The 22,790-nt window shown below is 32.5% G+C and overlaps 2 protein-coding genes across 5 annotated transcripts in view; one reads left to right on the forward strand and one right to left on the reverse strand.

The window, feature by feature from the left end:
• The window catches only part of LOC130900651 (low-density lipoprotein receptor-related protein 1), a 57,766-nt gene extending 41,859 nt beyond the window's left edge, over positions 1 to 15,907 (reverse strand). Inside the window, exons 1-6 of the mRNA XM_057811395.1 lie at positions 15,518 to 15,907; positions 5,640 to 5,822; positions 3,688 to 3,922; positions 3,415 to 3,629; positions 3,184 to 3,359; positions 1,665 to 1,840 (exon numbers count right to left, since the gene is read on the reverse strand). Coding sequence (XP_057667378.1) covers positions 1,665 to 1,840; positions 3,184 to 3,359; positions 3,415 to 3,629; positions 3,688 to 3,922; positions 5,640 to 5,822; positions 15,518 to 15,611 — 1,079 coding nt within the window. The 5' untranslated portion in view covers positions 15,612 to 15,907. The remainder of the gene's footprint in view (positions 1 to 1,664; positions 1,841 to 3,183; positions 3,360 to 3,414; positions 3,630 to 3,687; positions 3,923 to 5,639; positions 5,823 to 15,517) is intronic.
• On the forward strand, positions 10,784 to 22,782 carry LOC130900652 (DNA helicase MCM8-like). Of its 4 annotated transcripts, none has more exons than XM_057811399.1 (12): positions 10,784 to 10,930; positions 17,172 to 17,542; positions 17,593 to 17,852; positions 18,309 to 18,413; positions 18,481 to 18,636; positions 19,223 to 19,439; positions 19,490 to 19,650; positions 19,702 to 19,914; positions 19,969 to 20,084; positions 20,140 to 20,359; positions 22,309 to 22,470; positions 22,526 to 22,782. In XM_057811399.1, exons 2-12 carry the CDS (start codon positions 17,203 to 17,205, stop codon positions 22,727 to 22,729), a joined length of 2,154 nt encoding a protein of 717 aa, XP_057667382.1. In that variant the 5' UTR covers positions 10,784 to 10,930; positions 17,172 to 17,202; the 3' UTR covers positions 22,730 to 22,782. The 4 variants fall into 4 exon arrangements, with proteins under 4 accessions (XP_057667382.1, XP_057667379.1, XP_057667380.1 ...); XM_057811396.1 differs by lacking the exon at positions 10,784 to 10,930 and adding an exon at positions 16,557 to 17,136 and having other exon boundaries at positions 17,186 to 17,542; XM_057811397.1 differs by lacking the exon at positions 10,784 to 10,930 and adding an exon at positions 16,723 to 17,136 and having other exon boundaries at positions 17,201 to 17,542.
• The last annotated feature ends 8 nt before the right edge of the window (positions 22,783 to 22,790 follow it).

Raw genomic sequence — 22,790 nt, forward strand, 5'->3', positions numbered from 1 at the left:
TAACCTAAAAGTGCTTAATCAATGTTTAAAAATTTCATATTTATAGGTTAAGTTCGTGACTTACTTCAAAATGACGACCGTGGGGTAAACAATCGCTAATGTACCCGTGTTAGCTTTTCTTAATTTTCTCCGGTTGTTTAACGGTATTAAAAGGCCTTTACATATTGGTTTCAGTGGAACTAATCCACCTGAAACTGATTATGTTTGCATTTTTTTTTAGTCATGGTTTAAAGTAATTCCCAAAATTTAGAACAATTAGTTTTTTTTTGGAAATTAAATTCCCCATATAGTTTCAAGTTTTGAAAAGATAAATGAGCACTTAATAATGTTGATAAACCAGTGGCAACTAAAAGATGCAAAGACAAACTTATAACTTTAAGTGTAGATTTCCCTTCCAACCTTCTTACCTCGCGGCAGCCATTTTAAAATGGTCTAGTATCCTTAATAATTTCACGAGCAAGACAGAACCTCACGGCAAAAACATTTGTTTAACCCACGACGGCCATTTTAAAATGGTATACAATCCGACAAATAACTTCACGAACCATACAGGAACTTACGGTAAAAGTATTTTCATACCTCACGGCGGCCATTTTGAAATGGTCTAGTATCCAATAAATAATTTTACTTCACTTTACAAGAGCATACATCAGAATTCTGCATAATTGAAAAAAACAACAACAAAACCATGTTTCCAAAAAGAAATTACGCACATTTTTAAGGGAGTAGCTTTTTTCAGTTAAACTAAGGATCATAAGGTCTTAAATCCAACAAATAACTTCACAAACTACACAGAAATTTACAGTAAGCGGATGGTCATTTTAAAATTGTGTAGAATACAACAAATAACTTAACGAACCACATAGGAACTTACGGCAAAAACATTTGCATACCTCACGGCAGCCATTTTAAAATGGTCTAGTATCCAACAAATAATTGCATTTCACAAGTGCTTACGTCAGAATTCTACTTATTTTTCACGAGTTTCCAATATATTTGCATAATTGAAAATAAAACGATAAAATTATGTTTTCCAAATTAAATTCCGCACTTCTTAAGGGAGCAGCACTTGTTTGCAGTAAAACTAGGGATAATAAGGTCTTAAATCCAACAAATAACTTAACTTACAACACAAAGACTTACAATAAAAATACTTGTTTACCCCACGGCGGCCATTATAGAAAGGTATAGAATCCAACAAATAACTTCACGAACCACACGAAAACTTACAGTGAAAGTTTACCCTACGGCGGCCATTTTAAAATGGACATCTGCTGATTTTGACTATTAGTTAGATTCCACAATAAACACATATGGAAACGGAGAATTGGCTTAAGGTATAAATTTACATTTTTGATTCGAATAACACGAAAATTATTTTTTCTACTACCATGCGTAAAGTACGAACTTTAGACATAAATTCTCGTGCGTAAAGATACATACTTTAAGCAATAGTGCGTAAAAAACGTATTATTAAGGTCTCCGTAGCGTAGTGGCTAAAGTACGAGGTTCTCATACGGAAGATCCCAGGTTCAAATCGCGCAGATGCCATTTTTTATTTTTCTCACATAATAATGATTATTTTTAGTTGGCATTAATGCATGCCGAAAAGAAGAGACGACAATTTCAATAACTGCACCTTTCCAATATTTCAATTTACTTACCTCAAATTATGTGTACAAACTAGTATGATTTCCCTTTGGTCGTCCATGAAGTACCAATTTTCCGTTATCCAATCCAAAGCGAGTTGTTGTACTAAATCAATTTCTAGTAGAGGCGATTCCACATCGTTCGCCCAACGTTGATTCAAATCGTTGATATTAGCGCACATAAAGTGAGCCTTAGAAAAAAATATTATTTTTATTCATTACAACAAAAAAAATTTATCAAACCTAATTCGTTTTCTAGTGAAGTTAGGTTAACTCAAACTTTAAGATTTAGTTTCACTTCGAGTGAGTCGTGTTTACTTTATCTTCGATTAAATTAAATTTATTTGAGCGTCGATTAGGTTAAGTTTACTTCAACTCTGATTAGATTGTTTACTTTAGATTCAATTCGATCGATTCACTCAAGTATCAATTAGATTAGGTCTACTCAAACTTGGATTTGATTAGGTAACATAATCTTCAGTTAGACTATGTTTACTTTAGCTAAGGTTTACTTAAGTATCAATTAGATTAGGTCTACTCAAACTTGGATTTGATTAGGTAACTTAATCTTCAGTTAGACTATGTTTACTTTAGCTAAGGTTTACTTAAATATCAATTAAATTAGGTCTACTCAAACTTAGATTTGATTAGGTAACTTAATCTACAATTAAACTATGTTTACTTTAGCTAAAGTTAGACTAGGTGTATATAAGTATCAATTAGATTAGGTCTACTCAAACTTGGATTTGATTAGGTAACTTAATCTACAATTAAACTATGTTTACTTTAGCTATGGTTAGACTAGGTTTACTTAAGTATCAATTAAATTAGGTCTACTCAAACTTAGATTTGATTAGGTAACTTAATCTACAATTAAACTATGTTTACTTTAGCTAAGGTTAGATTAGGTCTACTTGAGTATCAATTAGATTAGGTTTATTCAAACTTGGATTTGATTGGGTAACTTAACTAAAGTAAACATGAGCTATTCTTCAAATAGATCATGTTTACTTTAGTTAAGGTTAGATTAGGTTTACTTAAGCAATTAGATTATATTCACTCAAACTTGGATTTGATTTGGATGACATAATCTTTGTTTAGATCATGTTTACTTTCGTTAAGGTTAGATTAGGTTTACTTAACCATCCTTTAGATTAGTTTTACTCATACTTCAATTTGATTAGGTAACTTAATCTTCGGTTAGATTATGTTTACTTTAATTTCGATGACATTAAGTTTACTTTTGCTTATATTAGGTAAAGTTTAGTTTACTTATGCTTCGATTAAGGTTTAGTATTTCGGGAAGAAGATTTTTTTTGCTGAAATGTCACATCTATGTAGAAGCATTACGAATTTCGTGGAATGGATTTTTTTGTATACACAAATTTTATAAAAAAATTCCCTATTTTCGACTATGAAAAAATATTGTTTCATTATTTAAAATTGAGGGCAAAAATTATGAAAAATAACTAAAACATGTTCGATAAAACGGAAATAAGAAAAATTCGTTCGATATATAAAAAAATAAACTCACTTTAGTCACATTGTGGTGAACATAACAAACAGTGTGATTCCTGTGAATGAACTCCAAAGCGTTGCTATTCAGAAGACGTAGAGTTGAGTTACCAGGAAAAGGTTTACCTTCCAAAGTCACCCTACGAATTTCCGTTTGGGTGGAAAAAATTAAAGACGGTGGTTCAGCCGCAGGAACTGCGATAAAACAATATATACACGATGTGGATTTTAATAAATAAACAATACTTACAATTAATCGCGGTACATTCAGTCCCATTAAGTTTATAACCAGAAACGCACGAGCATAAAAACGAACCGATCGTGTTTATACAAAGTTGAGCGCAAGATTCTTCAATTTCGCATTCGTCGGCATCGACGCATTTATTTTCCGAAATTTTCTTTCCGTCCGGACAGTAACATTGCGGACCTTTCGGCGTCGGTTTACAACCGAACGAACATTGTAATCTGAAATAGATTTCGTTTAAGGAAAATTCGAATTACGAGATATGCGAAGGGTGTTTACTTGTCGCATACTACGGTGTCGTTTCGACAAAAATCCCATTCGTCGCTGTTACCTAAACAATCGCCGTGTCCGTCGCAAAATTTTTTTATCGGTATACATTCCGAACCTTCTCCGCATAATTCTTCGTTCCACTTACATTTGGCTTCTTTCGCGCAACGTTTCGGGTCTTCGTCGGATATATCGGGACCCAAGTCGGGGGAAACGCCGCAGTCTTTTTCCTCGTCGCACACCCAACCTAAAAGAAAGGGTTTGCCTTGATACATTTCCCATAAAATCGTTTGGAGTGGCTCTTTTCAGCTCTAACCCCAAAAAAGACCATTTCGTGAGTTGGAGTACAGATTATGGAGACGTACTTTGTGTGCTAATCGAAGAAGCTTACTTGTGATCAAATTTTACCTTGGCGGACTAAAAAACAACCAAATTCTACATATATTAGTACCTTAACAAGCGGCTCTACAGCTCTGTTTGGGCCTCCTCAACAATGAATCTGCGTAGTATTCTATCCATTGACATAGAGCACAATTAAGTCAAATCTCAATGAGATTTGTACAGTTTCAGCTTGCTGCTTTGATCCATTTTATTATAGTAAAGCTCGAACGATTACTCAGTCAAGTTGTTTTGAAAAATGTCTCAAATTGACTTTTGGAAAATTATTAACCAAAGAAGGATTAGCATCAACATAAATCAAAAACAGCTTTTCCACGACGACCAAGAAAGTGTAGGATTAGGTAACTTAATCTTCAATTAGATTATGTTTACTTTAGCTAAGGTTAGACTAGGTTTACTTAAGTATCAATTAGATTAGGTCTACTCAAACTTGGATTTGATTAGGTAACTTAATCTACAATTAAACTATGTTTACTTTAGCTAAGGTTAGACTAGGTTTACTTAAGTATCAATTAGGTTAGGTCTACTCAAACTTGGATTTGATTGAGTAACTTAATCTACAATTAAACCATGTTTACTTTAGCTAAGGTTAGACTAGGTTTACTTAAGTATCAATTATATTAGGTCTACTCAAACTTGGATTTGATTAGGTAACTTAATCTTTAATTAGATTAGGTTTTACTTTAGGTAAGGTTAGATTAGGTCTACTTGAATAGACGTCTAAGAAAGTGTCATCCGATCGATTGTAACGGGTGATGAAACTAGATTTTTTCACTATGATCCGACGTCCAAAAGAGATTCAATTGAGTGGCATCAGAAAGGAAGCCCGTGACAAGAAAAGCAAAGGTCACGAAAAGCACCAAGTATCTTTTTGATTGAATCAAATAGAACCGTGAATGAGGCATCTTACTCTGGCTTACTTAGGCAGTATTGCATCGAAAAATTATCCAAAAAAAGACGCGGAAAAATCAGCCGAGGTGTCATTGTTTCCAAGGATTCTTTTCAACAGATCTTCTTCCATGACAAGGGATTTTTATTGAGTGCAACATGTCTTGAGTGTGATCGAAAATCTAGACACTTCTTACCAAGTATGTCGCCGATTTTCTTCATCCTCAGGTGATGATCTTCTTCTGAGTTTCTTTCGTAATTGTGAGTTATCAGATGAAGAAAATATTGAGAAATCTTTTTGGAACGATTCAACCTAATGAAAGCGTCTGAACTAGTGGTCGTTAACAATCAATTACCCAGGTCAGATGGATGGCACACGTCTCCAGAATGAATAATTCCGGTATGCCGAAAAAGTTAGGGAGACGAGGGAACAAGGGAAGAAATGAAGATCGATATAAGAGGGTTTGGTAGAGATGATTGGAAAAAGAGGCAAAGGACAGGATCAAGTAGACATTAAATATTCGCCTAATTCGGTCTTACCTAAAAAAACATTAACGTGGTCGACGTTGCACGAAGGTTACCGGGATAGATTAAGCAATTCTTGTCTAACAAACGAGTGCTAGTTACGATTTTTTTCTTTATTCAACAATGATTAAACTTTAAAAAAATATCTGTACCTGTAGGTATGCATTTTTTGGTCAAAGCGCACTGGAACTGATCCGCTCTGCAATTATGTTTCCTTTGACAATCTTCAGTTTCGTCGCTGCCATCGTCGCAATCTAAGCTGGTGTCGCAGACCCAGCTAGCAGGAATACATTTACCATCCTTACACATATACTGGTTATTCGCACATAACCCCCCTGGAATGTATTAAAAATCGAATTCAATACTCAAATTATTTCAAGGATATTTTTAATTGCCAAAACTCGAAACTCGAGCAAAAATTATTTATTGTTGTGTAGCTTCAGTTAAAAAGTTCTGAAGGGCAGGTAACCCATACTTTGTCAGCTATAAAAATATTTCGAAAAGGACAAGTGGAAGATGAAGAAGTGAAGGATAATAAAGAAAACAGTTAATGTCAGTATGAAGCTCAAGAAGTTAGGCTGTAAAAATTGGATCAACCTCACGTCCAGCACATAATATTTGTTCCTCGTATATAGTTGGAACCAAAGTCTTGTTGACATAAATTATATTCAGACTTTAGTATGTCAAATCTTTATCAAATGTTTGTGACCGTCAAAGAATACATGTCAATAAAAACATTTTATCTTCAAATGAAAAGTAAACACAGGAAGATAAAAATTTTATGGAACGATTAATAAATATAGATGACATACGAGTAAATATTTATACAAATATAACTAGATACTAAAATTTAACCATGAAAAATTATATCGTGAACATGTATTTCTGGTTTTTCATCCTCTACTTTCGTTATCATTTCAATTTTAATGAATTTGTTATTTGTATCGAAAATGATACATGAAACAAATAGCGACGCTCTTTGATATTGCCTTCAGTTCGGGTCTCAAATCCGAACGAAACTAATCAGTGGTTGTAACTGCGAGCCATTGGGGATGTTAATATCGACTAAAAGGTCGATTGACATCAAGCTCTTCAGAAGAGATGTAATTTAATATTCGTTGAGGCATTAGCCAGGAATGTAGTTGTTTTCTCCTTTGAAGAACAGCAGAATGTATCTTCGAGATATTAAATTTCGAAATTATTTCAGAGGTGAATAGAAAGAATCGTTTATTTTGATATATTATTCTGTATTTTTCTCGTGGAGCAGCGTATCAATCTCAAATTTCTCGTTAAATAGAAAAAAACTCCGACTGAGTGCTATAAATTGCTACAAGAGGCCTATGGGGACAATTCTCTATCTCTTAAGCGCTCAGCGCTTTAGTTAGAGCACTGAAGATGACCAGCGCCCAGATTGCCCTGTGACTGTTTCAACTCCGGAAACAGTGACCAAAATCAACCAAATTGGGCGTGCAGATTTTCGAATGAGCATCCGGATGATTGCAGAGGTTGTAAACCCCGTAAAGAAACGATTAGAAAAATTGTACGCTTGGAATTACACATAACAAAAGTCTGGGTGAAATTGGTGTCAAAAATCTGACTCCTGACCAAAAGCTCTTGCGTTTAGTTAGGTTAGAAAAAGATCTGCTTTGAAAGGGACCCGATTTGAGTCGATGGAAGTTGTAAAGCAAAAAACGGCATAGATCCTAAAGGCCCTTACCAAAACAAGACTTCCAGCACTGCTTCGATCAGCAGCTTCCGTGGTGCAGTGTGTAATTTATCGTAAATTCTAGTGTGATTAAGAAAAATTTGGAAGGGCAGCGTAACCGCCCAAAAATCGTTCGTTTAACAGTTGACAAAAAACATTGATATTCAATTGTTTTAAATCATTTACAGACAAACGTTCATGTAAAAGTGTTGATGACACAGCGGAATTAGTTAGTAGTACGCTTGGTGTTGGGAAATCAACGATTCACATCACCAGGAAACCGAAAGAAACTTCGTGCATTGTTCTTTAGACAATAGACAAAGTTCTAGTCACTATTCGAGATGATAAGGATAAGATTACAGGATGAAAAATGAACGACATCTTCAGGATCACCGGCTTTATAAGTACATTAGATACAATTTCTATCTACATTACTTCTAAAAACCACTGTATACAGCTATTTTATATAAATTTCTATGTATATTTTCTTTCATTGCCTCTGTTTATGATTATCTGAGATTATAGTGTTTGTTTACATAAATTCCTAAACTAACTTTTAAATGTTTAACAATATTATGAACGTCATTTTGGTTACTATCAACCTCGCGTCGGTTCAACTTAGCTAATACTGGCTTTTTGTCACCTTCAGGGTTAATAACTACGGGAAAACGACGAGCAATCCAAAATCGCCGGAGAGCAGAGAAATTTTTTAAAAAATTTGGGTGGGCTGTTATGCTCCATCACCAGTATAGCCCGGACTAAGCTTCCAGCGATTATCACCTCTTCCTGAAGATAAAAAAACACTTAGGTGGCAAAAGTTCAAGAGCGAGCTTCCTCAATGGATTGACAGGAGACTTATTCGATTTATGAATTCAAAAGCTGCAGTATCATCTTAAAAATTTGTCGAAAAACATAGAGACAAATTGTTGTTGAAAAATATACAACTACGATGTACGACAAATGAAAATGTTTAAATTATCCAGATAAAAAGTCTCAAACCGGCTACTATTTCAAACAAAAAAAATGTAGTAAAACGTTTATCCGAGATTGGTCACGAAGAATTAACGACGAATAGTTCAAGGTATCGTATGTATTTCAAGTAAAACTAGCGAATTATCTCGCTATTCTTGAGTTATAAAATATGCCTCTTATTTTATGCTCCATTAACGTATGTCTCCGATTACCTAATTTTTGTCTTAGATTAATGTGACTGTGAAGAATTGTTTACTACCATTGTATTCGTCAAGATTTATTGTAAACTGACCGTCCCTTGACGGGAGCCAACGTCTTACTTAAGCGATTCAATATGTCCCTTACACTCTTGAAGTTCCATTAACTTATCTAATTACTTACCCTTATTCTTGTATTTATGTGACGCGACGACCATAAATATAATTAATTATAGCTTTTGTATACAATAGGATTAGTATTTAAGACAACAGTGTGTTCTATATAGTTTTGACATCCACTTTATTTATTTTATGTTAATAAATAGTTTTTTACAAAGTTGTGAATTAAGTTATTTACCTAGCGTTAAATGTATTTTTCGATTTGTAAAATAATTGGTCAGATATGAATCCGTGACATCGACCTCGCTAAGGTCAACTTTTTATAGGGGGATCATAATTCATGACAAATGTTTTTATCTTGAAACCTATTAAACAAAACAAGATATCGCATCGTAGACTGTTGATTGGAAGATTGGATTTTATACGGTATTTATCTAAATTAATTTTTTATAGTCAATTTTTTTTCGGGACGACAACCAACCGGTTATGTTTCACCTCTTTAATACGACTAATACGTTCAATGTCAAACATTTAAACTAATATAGCTGTATAAACTATTAAAATATAATATAATAAAAATATAACCCAAATCCAAATATTTTATTTTTATTATGCCTGCTACAACTCTCACGAAGCGCCTCCTAGAGGCTCACAATACAAGTGGAGACGACAGGAGTGCTAGCCATCCACACTCTCGATTTAATCAGCTGCTACTACAAAATTGATGTGATTCAAACGACGTTTATACCAAAAACGGATTTTTTTTCTTAAATATCGTCTAAAAGTCTTTAATCATCATATCCTCGGTGTCACTCACTTTATTTTTATCCTCGCGTCTTTTTATTTGCGCTAGAAAACCCAACACCAAGCGGAACAACAGAAAAGCAAGGCGAGAAGAGGCGACAGGAGTGCTAGCCATCCACACTCTCGATTTAATCAGCTGCTACTACAAAATTGATGTGATTCAAACGACGTTTATACCGAAAACGGATTTTTTTTTCTTAAATATCGTCTAAAAGTCTTTAATCATCCTATCCTCGGTGTCACTCACTTTATTTTTATCCTCGCGTCTTTTTATTTGCGCTAGAAAACCCAACACCAAGCGGAACAACAGAAAAGCAAGGCGAGAAGAGGCGACAGGAGTGCTAGCCATCCACACTCTCGATTTAATCAGTTGCTACTACAAAATTGATGTGATTCAAGCGACGTTTATACCAAAAACGGATTTTTTTTTTCTTAAATATCGTCTAAAAGTCTTTAATCATCCTATCCTCGGTGTCACTCACTTTATTTTTATCCTCGCGTCTTTTTATTTGCGCTAGAAAACCCAACACCAAGCGGAACAACAGAAAAGCAAGGCGAGAAGAGGCGACAGGAGTGCTAGCCATCCACACTCTCGATTTAATCAGTTGCTACTACAAAATTGATGTGATTCAAACGACGTTTATACTGAAAATGGATTTTTTTTCTTAAATGTCGTCTAAAAGTCTTTAATCATCCTATCATCGGTGCTAGCCATCCACACTCTCGATTTATACAACGTTTTTTATCCGTACAGTCTGGATTTCTTTTTACACCTTAAATATTTCCTTGGTGATTAATATTTCAACGAGATGACGAGCTGAAAGACATGTTTCCACTTGAAAGCAAAAGGCGCATGTTTTTTATACTATATAACCAAACGTATACCTCGTATTTGAGTCTCGTTTCGGAACGATACATAAAATTTTCCTTGCGATGAAAGACAAGATGTTTATAGTTGCCCAACCGATACTCTTCATAGAATTAACAAGTTTCGACGTGTTTAAATTGGTACGTAGGGATTTTTTTATTTATGAGACAGATGTAGCACAGACCAGTGATAAAGTATGGCAACGAAGGATCACTCCAAAAATTGGAAATGGCTTAACAAAGTCAATATTCCCAAACCTAAAGTCTTACTTTTCAAATTAGTAGCTCCACCAAAAGAAGGCGTATTAAGATGTATGAAACTAAATACATTCACATCAATTTTTATATCGGAATGAACAATGTTGATATTCCTTATACTAATACAGCAAAATATCTGGATATAACACTCTACGTGAGACTTTGTTGGTCTATATAAAAAAAATATGTATCTATATTGATGTTAAATATAAAAAGGTGTATTGGCTACTAGGACGAAGTTGTACAACGATTCCATTCCCGAATAAGATACTAGAGAACATCATCGAAGCATCTTGGTACTGCCGAAACAGTGACATCCATCGGGATCTTCAAATGGAGAATGTTAACCAAATCACAACCAAATTTGCCAGTAGCCATGAACATCAGCTGCTGCACGTCGAGGCAATCCTGCTCATAGACAACACAGACATGACCAGAAGACTTAAGAGGATTAACCATTTGGAGTTAGTGCAATAATTATGGAGTTAGAAAGCAGAGCATAGTGCAGATACGTCCACTAGTGAGTAAGACCCTAATTTTAAGTTTCCCAATCTTAGTAATTTAGGTTAGAATGATATTTATTATTAATAATAATTAATTCCTCTCTGGAGGGTGTGTATAGATAAAAAAAATATTTCCAAATACGCCCTCTAGTGGTATGGTTGACGGCTGTTCATAAATGCCCAACCGGTACTTTTCATAGAATTAACAAGGTACGACATGTTAAAATGGGGGCATAGGATTTTACTACTTATGAGACACCCTTTATATAACAAAACGCGGCGAAAAAAAAAACGTATTAGTGATCCATTGAAGTCGTACGGCAGTTTTAACGCGAAGATAAAAAATTATAGAAACCTCGTACTTGTTAAATATTAAATCAATTCTCATTATTAATTTTTTTTTTATGTATTGCATTGTGTATTATAAATAGAAACTAAAATTACGTTGTGCATATAATTTGTATATACATGCGTCTTATAATATCCAAGTGCAAATTAAATGAAATTTGTGTGTACTCGTTCAAATAAACAACCTCGTTGACGGACACGGGAAGTAACTAACATTTTAATTATACTCAACTTTAGACCTTGGTTAAAAATGTAATTTTTTCTAATGAATGTTTATTTTTGCATAATTTTTTTTCTCAAATAAATTATTTCCTAAATGTATCAGAATAAAAAGATTTTGATCATTGTAACTAGATACAATTTCTAACTATTATTGTTTATACAAGGAATGCCACGTAAGCTTCGAGATATGGCAGCACTGATGTGAATATGTCAAATCTGACAATGCCGTCATAAAATTTGACATTTTTAACGTTGAACGTACTCAGATCGTGTTTTAGTTAGGTTATGTTAGGTTGGTTTTGACTCTAGAAAATCGAAAAATCATCAGATTTCGATGATTTTTTTTTAAATCGTCGAGAACGTGTTGGCAACATGCTAATCTGGTATATAATTGTCTTTCAACGTTACTCAACATCTTAAGCGTGACTGATCTCATCGTAAGCATGATTCACCTAAGTTGAAGAGTTTAGTTTTGAATACATTACTTTTGAAATATTTCTACAAATGGAAGTCCAATTGCGTCAAATCAGGAGATCGTGCTGGCCAACATTGATTTCGTAAAGGAACGGTTCTCTATCTTGCTAATTTGATTTGGATTTGACTTTGTTCGTTTATTTTGATATTTGAGTTAATACAATCTCTGAGGTTGATATTCTGCGGTGAATAAAGGTTTTCAGCTGGTAATTTTATACTTTCGCGGTTCCCTAGTTTTTTGCCTCTAGAAAATCGAAAAATCATCCGATTTCGATGAATTTTTTTTTAAATTTTCGTTATTACAGCGGGTTTACGTAAGAAATTATAAGAATAGAAAAAAATTAAAACTTATATTGGTTTCAGGGCTTTAAATGTTCATGAAAATGCACGCATTCACGTATAATTTTTTCCAAATAATCAAATGAAGTTGTTATATTTTTTTTCATAATTTAAACAAAAAAACGAACAAATTGGAAAAAAAAATATAGAAAAATGTTGATTTATTATATTTTGATAATTGAAAATAATGAAAATTTCTCTTAAAATTGACCTTTTTTCACATATAATCGTTTGTACCTTTTTTATTAAGTAATCGTTGAAGTTATATGAACAAAAACTTTCTTGAAATCATTTATTTTAATCACGTGTACAATATTAAAAGTTAACTTTGAAAAATTGAAAATTCTTAATCATTTTAAAAAATGGTATATTACTAAGGTTGACTGTTAAAGAGGCGTTGGGAGGTTTTGTTTGAAAAGCAGACCAAATATGAACCTTTGTTTTAAATTTTTAGCTCACCCCCCTAACCTACCCTAACCTAACCAATACAAGTTACCATTTTTTTCATAGATCCGTCGTCAAAACGAAGATTTTTAAAAAAAATTCATCTAAATCGGATGATTTTCTAATTTTCTAGAGCGAAAGTATAAAATTACCATTTTCTGCGATGATTTTTTATGGTTTTTGACGTGGATTAAACCAGCAGCAATGCGCTTCGACACTACATGTTGAATTTCGTGAAAGTCGTCCAAAATCGGCTGAAAACATCGATGCTACGATTCTTTAGAGACCAGTCTAACATTCAGTGCAGCCAATTTTTTGACACTAAATTTTTCGAGCGTTTAAACAAAAAATCCGGTTTACATTTGAGCCACCCTCGTATAACCCAAAATGCATGTTTTCATTTTAGACTTAATTTTTTTCCCTTTCGCCACTCTTTTCCGTAAACCTTTTTTTTTTCTCAATAGAAAATGGGTTCCGCGATCTTAGCACCCCCATGTGTGAAATTTCGATCCGAAAGGTCAGAAATTGGTCGTAAAAGGTCAATTGGTCTTATTAATTGATCATAAAATGTCAGTTGGTCTTATAAATTGATCATAAAAGGTCGGTTGGTCTTATAAATTGATCATAAAAGGTCAATTGGTCTTATTAATTGATCATAAAAGGTCAATTGGTCTTATAAATTGATCATAAAAGGTCAGTTGGTCTTATCAATTAATCATAAAAGATCATAATCATAAAAGGTCGGTTGGTCTTATAAATTGGTCGTAAAAGGTCAATTGGTCTTATAAATTGATCATAAAAGGTCGGTTGGTCTTATAAATTGATCATAAAAGGTCGGTTGGTCTTATAAATTGATCATAAAAGGTCGGTTGGTCTTATTAATTGGTCAGCGTTAGGAAATTTGTTATTAAGGGTTAAAGTTTTTCAAGATCATTGAGAAATTATAGCACTTCATTTATGAAAAAAATAATTCCATCCCATCGAGAATCATTGGCTGATAATTGGTCAGCTTTTATAAATAGTTGGTTAATTTAATATTACACTTCACTGATCTAATACAATGAAACAGTCCATGCGCGTTACGACAATTACAATTTATTTAATTTTTTTTTTTAATATCAAATTAAACTGAACAAATATTTATATAAGCTGACCAATTATCAGTGATACTTCTCGAACGGGAACAGGTGGATTTTTTTTTTCGTGAATAAGGTACTAAAATTACCCGATGACCTTGAAAAACTTCGACTCTTAATCAAAAATTTTCTACCGCTGACCAACTGACCTTTTATGACCAATTTTTTACCTTTCAGATGGTATAATTGGTCTATCAAAATTCCAATTCCAAAAATTTCGAAATTCAAGAAAGGCAAAAATAAAAAAAAACCGATAGATCAATTCAAAGTTCTAAGAATGATTTTCGCTTTTTCGATATTCAAAAGATTGTTGAAGTTTCCTAATCAAATAAAAAAATCACTTTATTGCTAGACTGAGTGAAAGAAACCCCCCATCTGCGTAAGGGTGTGATAGGTTCCTTTTTATGTCAAGATATTTCTAAGAGAAGTTCGTTGGGTTGTTTGTTATTGGTTGAGGACAATATTCAAGTGGGGAGGTGAATTTTTAGGCTTGGCCCTGATATAGGGCCAATACTTTTCTTCTGCAGTGTTGGAAGTGTGGTGGATTTGGAAAGGTAGTGTGATTTGTATTAAAATGAAACAGCTTTTTCAAGAGTGTATCAGATTTTTTTTCATTTAAATAAGCGAATACAGCTACAGCACATACTAATCCCTATATTCGACTATTTGGCTGTTGAAGCGGTTCACCAGGTTACAGGAGCAACCCCGACGAAGGCGTCATAGCAGCCGAAGGAGGGAATTGGGAAATTTCCTCTTGTACTTTGAGGTAGATTTCAGCGTGGTAGTGTAAAATCATCCACTTTATTAACCTGATCAAAACCTGGACGATTTCTATTTGTTTTTTAGGGAAAATTACATACTCAACGTTGCCGGCAGTTTGTCATCGATCTTTATTGTTAATATATTAGTATTATGTTCAAAATTAAGAATTTCTTCTTTTTCATTTGCATTTTATATATATAAATATATATATACATACATATACTGAAACTTTCTACTATTTTCCAATGTGAGAATTGATTATAAACATAATCAATTTATAATATAATTTTATGACAACTGGAAACGTGGCACCAATGTAAAACAATTGACATATTACAAATTTAAAGACGTATGTTAACAAAAAAAAATTAATCTGAAATTAAATAAATAATGGTCAATATTTTTAAAAGATCGTCTTTTAACCTCACTTTCCCCTACGAATTACGATAGATTATTTCAAATTTTATAATGGGTTCCCAGACAACTAAAAATTGATCTCGTTATCAATGGTATGATTAAATAATCGCTTATTTATAATATTTAAGCGATACCATACGAAATATATTCCCATTGCGGTTATTTAATCTTAATAACGACCAATAATGTTCATTTGTTTATATAGTTAATAAAGTGTAAACAAATTTAATTTAATAAACTCGATGTTAATGTGATTTTAGTCTATTGAAAGAATCATACTACCGCCATTTATAAACAAGAAATATAAGGATGAAAGAATAAGTATTGTACGAAAGGCAAAATACAATATTTTATTTTTATATAAACCTATAAAGCCACGCCACTGGAGCCGGTATTTTTCATAACAAACTTGATTTATATTAAATAGTCAACAAAGATTACATATAAAGTAATTGAAAATACCTGTTTCTATTCCAAACGTATCCGAAGGATCCTGAATATCCTGAGATTTTGCTAAAAATGCAAAAAGCACTACAAATACGAACACATACAACATCTCGAAAGGGGCAAAAACGACGTAAACAACCCCTTAAATTTTAGTTCATACCATTATTCAACGAATTTATTAAAAAAAATAGTGATAACTATCTATAACTGTTTATTCTTTTTGTTTAAAACACGCTCACAGATCCACAAAAGAATGTTTCTCAGGGTAGCATCTTAGGACGGTTACGATTTCTGTAAAAAGGTAGCTGGGTTTCAGGGTGAACGACAACAAAAACACAAAACAATAACAAATCGAGCAGGTACCTACGATCTCGGATGCTCGTCTACCGCAAAAAAATACGGAGTGCACATTGACCCATTCAATAATTGTGTCTAGAGATGGAAGCTTTGGATTCGGGGAACAGCTGCCAAATACTTGAATGGAGATGCTAGAAAACGGGTCATTGAACTAACAACATTATAATAATATAGACAACCAGTATTATAACTTTTCAGATCGCTACTTAAATGCAAAGTTATTTATTTATACAACCATTTAATTTATTAAAAACTTACGCAATTAAATTGTTAATCCTGATAGATTACTTTGACATTGTTACCATTTTAGATAATAGTTCAACAACTTGCTGGCACCTTAAACTATTGTTGAATCTATACGTTAGTATGACGAACTTTTTCAAAATAAAAAACATTGAAAAATATTTTTTATTCTACATTGAGAACCTCATAATTGAAATAAAGGTATCCCTTTTCCCTTTCTATGCAGTGAATAGTTTAATTAAAATATCAACTTATAATTTTAATATAAATTTTTTAATAACGTGTAAATAACATGTTAATTAATTTATGCCATCTCTAGTAATAGGCATTGGTCCTATCTCTGTCTTCGACTTCTTTATTCTTAAGAGATCCTATCCTACCTTCGTCCTTGAGAAGATGCAGCATCTGATACAACAATAATCACGATATAGGCGGTGGTTACGATTTTTTAATTAATTGCATCAATGAAACGACTATTTGTAGACATAAAAAATTAAAGTACATTTGAAGAAATATAGTTTATATTACAGTCTCTAATATTATGATAAATTAAAATGAAGCAATCCAAAAACTGTTTTATTATTTAGAATGAGTACGTTGGCAATATGGTAACGTTGTGACTTATACTACAAGATCCGAAAAAATAATGTCAAACATACGTTTATGATGTAAGACAAATATTACACAAAAGGTTTTTAACTTTTACTAGATATAAGCTGATAAATATTGATTGTAATAATAATAATTTGTTTCAATAAATAATAATTTTGTTGCTTCAAGTGAGCTTAGCCGGAACAAAAAAACAGTTGGTTATTCTGATAATCAACCATACATAACCATAAAAAACAAATTCAAAAATATTCAAAAAATATTTGTTTTAAATAAAGTTAAATTTCTATTTTTTGAAATGTCGAAACCTTGGTTTAAAAAGAATTATAAAAGAGTAAGTAAATATAAAGGTGACGATCCTAGTGATGTAAATAATCTACCAAACTATGGATATTTAGGGTTCAGACTTTATTTCCCCGATGCAGGTGTGTTTTTTAAATTCAAATTATTATTTGTTTAGATTATTGATTTTAGATCATATAAACGAAGAGATGTTAAAAAAACACGTAAATACGTTCAAAACATTCTTTCAACAAAATCAAACGTGTTATTCTTTACCGGAAATCGCCAAAGATAAATTATTTAACTTGGATTTTAAACAAATAACTGGAGACGAGAACATATTAACATATTGGCCCGAATTTAAAGAAGAATTATCGAATGACTCAGAATATTGTTTAAATTGTATAAGTTTAGCCATGCACGATTTAATTACCAAGTATTATGAAGAACAAAACGAACAAAATTTGATATTATTCGAACCGATAACTGCAAGAATTTGTAATGTGGAACCATTTTTACATTTAAGAGAACTCAGGTTTCAATACATTGGTAAATTTAATAAAAATCGGTAAATAAGTCTCTACTTGAAATATTTTTAGGTAAACTGGTAACTATTAAAGGAACTGTGATAAAAACTAGTGATGTAAAGTTAATTGCTCAGTATTTAACGTTTACATGTAGCAATTGCTTTGGTACTCAAATATCAAAACAACCAGATAATGTTTACACAGTACCACTTAGATGTAAGACTAAAGATTGTAAAGCCAAGACTAATTTTAGTGTGGAACTCGATTCTCCTTATGATAAATTTGTCAGTTGGCAATCGGTTAAGATTCAGGAACCACATTGGGCTGACCAGGTAAGAAAATAATAACTTTTTACTTTCACACCTTTTTAAATGTTTTTTCTAATGATTTTTCTCCAATTAATTTAATTACAAATTTGAAGAATGGTGTGTAACCATTAATTTCCTTTTTTTAATTTGTATGTTCAAAAATGTCTCTTCTTCTATTTGAAGTTTACAATTTTCCAGTATTCTAATAATTGGTGGTTGTTTTACTTCCGGGTATTGATTCGATGTACATTTAGATAATACCTTTATCGTGGGATTTGAAATGATGAGGTTTTCGTTAGTTTTATAAAAGGTTCTTAAATTATTGACTATTTTTACTTAATGTATGCTTGATTAGATATTTTAAAGATATCATATTTATATGCTCAAATGGTTTAGCTGCAATAGGAGTTAGATTAAATTTGATGAATAAGGTGCTCAAACGCTGACTATAAGTTTGATTAACTAGCTTGTATTTTTTAGTATGACCATGCCAGAACTCCAAGAACTCTCGATTGTGAATTAACAGAAGATTTAGTAAATACTTGTTTCCCAGGGGATGACGTAACTATTTCTGGTATAATTAACGTGAGTTTATCATATAATTTGCATATTAGAATCACAATTATTGAAACAGTTAAAAATTTCGTTTAAGGTAAGAGATGTTAATAGTAACAACGGTAAAAATAAACAAAACTCCATATTCAATCTTTATTTAAAAGCGATATCAGTTTTTAACAACAAAAAACAATGTAAAGGTGAATATAACAACGGGATATCTTTCAATCAAAATGATTATTTCGATATACAAGTAAGTTATATTTGTTAAAAATGATATGTAACATCTGTACCACTACACAAAACAGTCTCACTGTCATGTCTTTCAAGCCTTCCAGATTTCCAGATATCTTATAAAGGACTTTTAAGACCAGACTCACCCTTCCACATATTCTATAAAGGATTTTTAATACCAGACGCAAACCTTCCACATATTTTATAAAGGACTTTTATATTCTATAAAGGACTTCCAAGAACAGATTCAAGCCTTCCAGTTATCTTATGAAGGACTCTTAATGCCAGAATCAAGCCTTCCACATATTTTATGAAGGACTTTTATATTCTACAAAGGACTTCCAAGAACAGACTCAGGCCTTCCAGATATCTTATGAAGGACTTTTAATACCAGGCTCAAGCCTTCCACATATTTTATAAAGGACTTTCATATTCTATAAAGGACTTTCAAGAACAGATTTTGGCCATCCAGATATCTTATAAAGGACTTTCACTACCAGACAGTGTAACTTCAAGTGTTGTTGTAGTGGTACTAAACAGTAGTCATACTTAGATGGAATAGAATTATTGTTATAGAGTTTGTAATATTTGGTGTGTTGTTTCAGAAAATCCATTGTGCTCAAAATTCATTCGCCCTTTTAGTACAATCTCTATGTCCCAATATATATGGGCATGAGATGGTTAAAGCTGGTCTTCTCTTGGCATTATTCGGTGGTACTAAATCTGAATCATTCCGAGGAGAATCCCATGTATTAGTCGTAGGTGATCCTGGATTGGGAAAAAGTCAGATGTTACAAGCATGTACGAATGTTGCACCTCGAGGTTAGTATATCATATATATTATTTTCGAGGAAAAATAATGATTATTTAAGGGGTTTACGTATGTGGAAATACAAGTACAAGTTCTGGATTAACAGTCACAATGACTAGAGATGGAGAGGGAGAATTTTCTTTGGAAGCAGGAGCTTTAATGTTAGCAGATCAAGGTTGTTGTTGCATCGATGAATTCGATAAAATGCCTACCCAGCATGCAGTAAGTTTTTTTATTAGTTTAGTCGAATTTGTTTCTATAAATGTTTGTTAGGCTCTTTTAGAAGCTATGGAACAACAAACTATTAGTATAGCTAAAGCCGGAACGATTTGTTCTATCCCTACAAGGGTTACTATGTTAGCCGCAGCTAATCCCGTAGGAGGTCATTACAATAAAGCCAGAACAATAGCGGAAAATTTGAAAATGAATTCACCTATGCTATCAAGATTCGATTTGATATTTATTTTACTCGATACCGTAAACGAAGTAAGTATTCTTACAATTTCTTGAATTGAAATTTTACTTTTATGTTATTTTTAGGAAACAGATTGGCTCCTATCGAAGCACGTGGTCAGCATACATTTAGAACAAAGCGAAAGAAGTAGAATCCAAAATAATTCGGTGTCTATTGTAGAATCTAGTAATGGAAATTTAAGGTGAATTACTTACAGTTACATATAGAACAAACTGATTTGTTTTATTTAATTTCAGAGACCGTTTAAAATTTGACGCTTCCAAAGCCGATTTGGTTCCCCATAATTTATTTAGAAAATATATAGCTTACGCGCAGAAATATGTCAAACCGCAATTATCAGATGATGCGAAAAGTGTTATTAAACAGTATTACCTATCGTTGCGTAAACAATTCCAAACTGGCGACTGTACTCCTGTTACGACTAGACAGGCCAACTCCTTAATTCGATTAACTCAAGTGAATAACAGTTTTTAATAATTGAACGTTTCTTATATACAGTTCGATAAAAAATGACAACTTTTATGGTGTAACATATTGTTATTGTAGGTTAGGTTAGGGAAATGTTTACCAAAAGAATAGAAATGGTCCTAAACCATGATTATGGGGCGAATAATAACCCCAAGGAAAATTCAAGTAAAAGTCGCAAAAGTGACATCTGAGCAAGATGTAGCTTGTATCTGCATTACAGAGGCCATGAAGACTTGTCTAACGACAGCAAGAAGTTATCTTAGAGTTTACTGCTCTTTGTCATAAAAAGATACAGGCAAACATACATCTTCTAGGACTTCTAGTGGACGATTCACCAATATGTGATATAAAGAACTTTCCAGTATTGCTGAGTGATAAAAAATGGAAAGATTACACCCTTCACTTAATCAGAAATAATACCATGTTATGGTATACTGATGCATCCAAAATTGTAATAGGTACTCTTCCTAACCATTGAAAGGTGTGCACATTTCAATTTACACTGTAACTGTAAACAAAATCAACCAGTCATGATAGCAAAGCTGATCAAGGAAAATCTAGAAACAGTAAATGAACTAAGCAAATGAAAATCTAGGTATGGGCATACGTAGGAAAAAGGGGTTCCTTTCACAAGGCTAGAACCATTCTTTTTTACAGAGTTTAATCAATTGAGAACAGAACTAAAGAAAATAGAAAATCTCAGCCAATAATACAAAACGGTGTAGAATGTTGTCAAAACAATGTAGAATGTTGTAAAATACGATCTATAATCATTCACATACTTCATTACACGATCTATAATGTTGTAAAATACGATATAGAATGATGTGAAATGGTTTAGAACGAAAAAATTGTTACCAAAACAATCTAGAACGATACTTAGTCTTCTAAAGTTATCTAGGACCTTTTGTATCGTTAAACGATCTAGAATCATTCATGGTCGTCTCAACATGATCTAGAATGTTGTAAAATACGATCTAGAATGATGTGAAATGTTTTTAAAAGACAAAAATATAACCTTAAATGATCTAGGACCCCAAGTCTTCTAAAGGAATCCACAAGAACCTCATGTATCCTAAAACGATAAAATGATCTAGACTAATCCCAAAAGTGATTTAAAACTATATGGAATGATTGATAGTCTACTAAAACGGTCTAGAATGTTATCAAAACGATCTAGAATTATTTGAATTATTCTGGAACGACAAAAACTATCTAGAAGGACACCTAGTCTTCTAACGCCATATGGAAGGACCTTTTATGCCGTAAAATGATCTAGTCATAATCTTCTATTACAAACTAGAATCTTTCATAGTTTTCTTTTACAATCTAGAATCGTTCATAGTCTTCTATTACAACCTAGAATCGTTCATAGTCTTCTATTACAATCTAGAACCATTCATAGTCTTTTTACAATCTAGAACCGTTCATAGTCTTCTATTACAATCTAGAACCATTCATAGTCTTTTTTACAATCTAGAACCGTTCATAGTCTTTTTTTAAAATCTAGAACCGTTCGCAGTCTTCTATTACAATCTAGAACCATTCATAGTCTTTTTTTACAATCTAGATTCGTTCATAGTCTTCTATTACAATCTAGAATGTTGTGAAATGTTCTAGAACGACAAAACTTATTTCTACAATTATTTAGGAGGACTTCATCTGCCCTAAAATGATATAGAAAGATACCACGTGATTGTGAACTTTGAGATAGTTCTTTGGAAACTATAACTTCGAAAGGTCTACTACTACTACTGGGTTTTATAGATTCAACCTTTATGAAATCGTCTCAAATATTATTTATCGTTGATCTGGAACTGTGTGAAGAGTTGTAGCATATATATTTAATACAGTTATAGAAAAAGGGGTGAATAGTGGTAGTAGAATAGATTTTTTAGGTAGATCACCCTGTATATTTGATATTTTTGTTTTTTTAGGCAAGAGCAAAAGCTGAGTTACGAGAAGTGGCAACCAAGCAAGACGCCGAAGATGTAGTAGAAATTATGAAGTGGAGTCTGAACGATATTTTCAGTGATGGTACTGGAGTTTTGGATAAAACACGTTCTCAAAACGGTACCGGAACAAGTACTAAAGCACAAGTATGGATTATCGATGGATTTTTTTTTACTTTGGTTTTATTTAATTTTTTTTTAGATTACTAGGCTCTTAAGGATAGTGCAGAGGATTTCAGAAATAGAAACAAGATCTATTTTTGGTACAAATGAACTGAAACAATTAAGTGAACAAGCGGGTATAGCTAAAAACAAATTCAACACGGTTTTGGAAAATTTAAATTTACAAGGATTCCTGTTGAAAAAAGGTCAAGGCAAATACCAATTGGTTACAGCTGATTTTTAGATTTTTTCTTTGTATTCCTATATTTCACATGTTGTAATAAAATTTCATCTCAATTCTATTT

This window comes from Diorhabda carinulata, chromosome X (assembly GCF_026250575.1).
Source record: "Diorhabda carinulata isolate Delta chromosome X, icDioCari1.1, whole genome shotgun sequence".
Lineage (NCBI taxonomy): Eukaryota > Metazoa > Arthropoda > Insecta > Coleoptera > Chrysomelidae > Diorhabda > Diorhabda carinulata.

What these genes read in the sequence shown, in the direction of transcription:
- LOC130900652 (XM_057811396.1), top strand. Translation starts at nt 17,010, where the DNA reads ATGTCGAAACCTTGGTTTAAAAAGAATTATAAAAGAGTAAGTAAATAT. An exon ending in ACTCAGGTTTCAATACATTG is followed by an intron (nt 17,543 to 17,592) that starts GTAAATTTAATA and finishes AAATATTTTTAG; the next exon opens with GTAAACTGGTAACTATTAAA. An exon ending in GAACAAGTACTAAAGCACAA is followed by an intron (nt 22,471 to 22,525) that starts GTATGGATTATC and finishes ATTTTTTTTTAG; the next exon opens with ATTACTAGGCTCTTAAGGAT.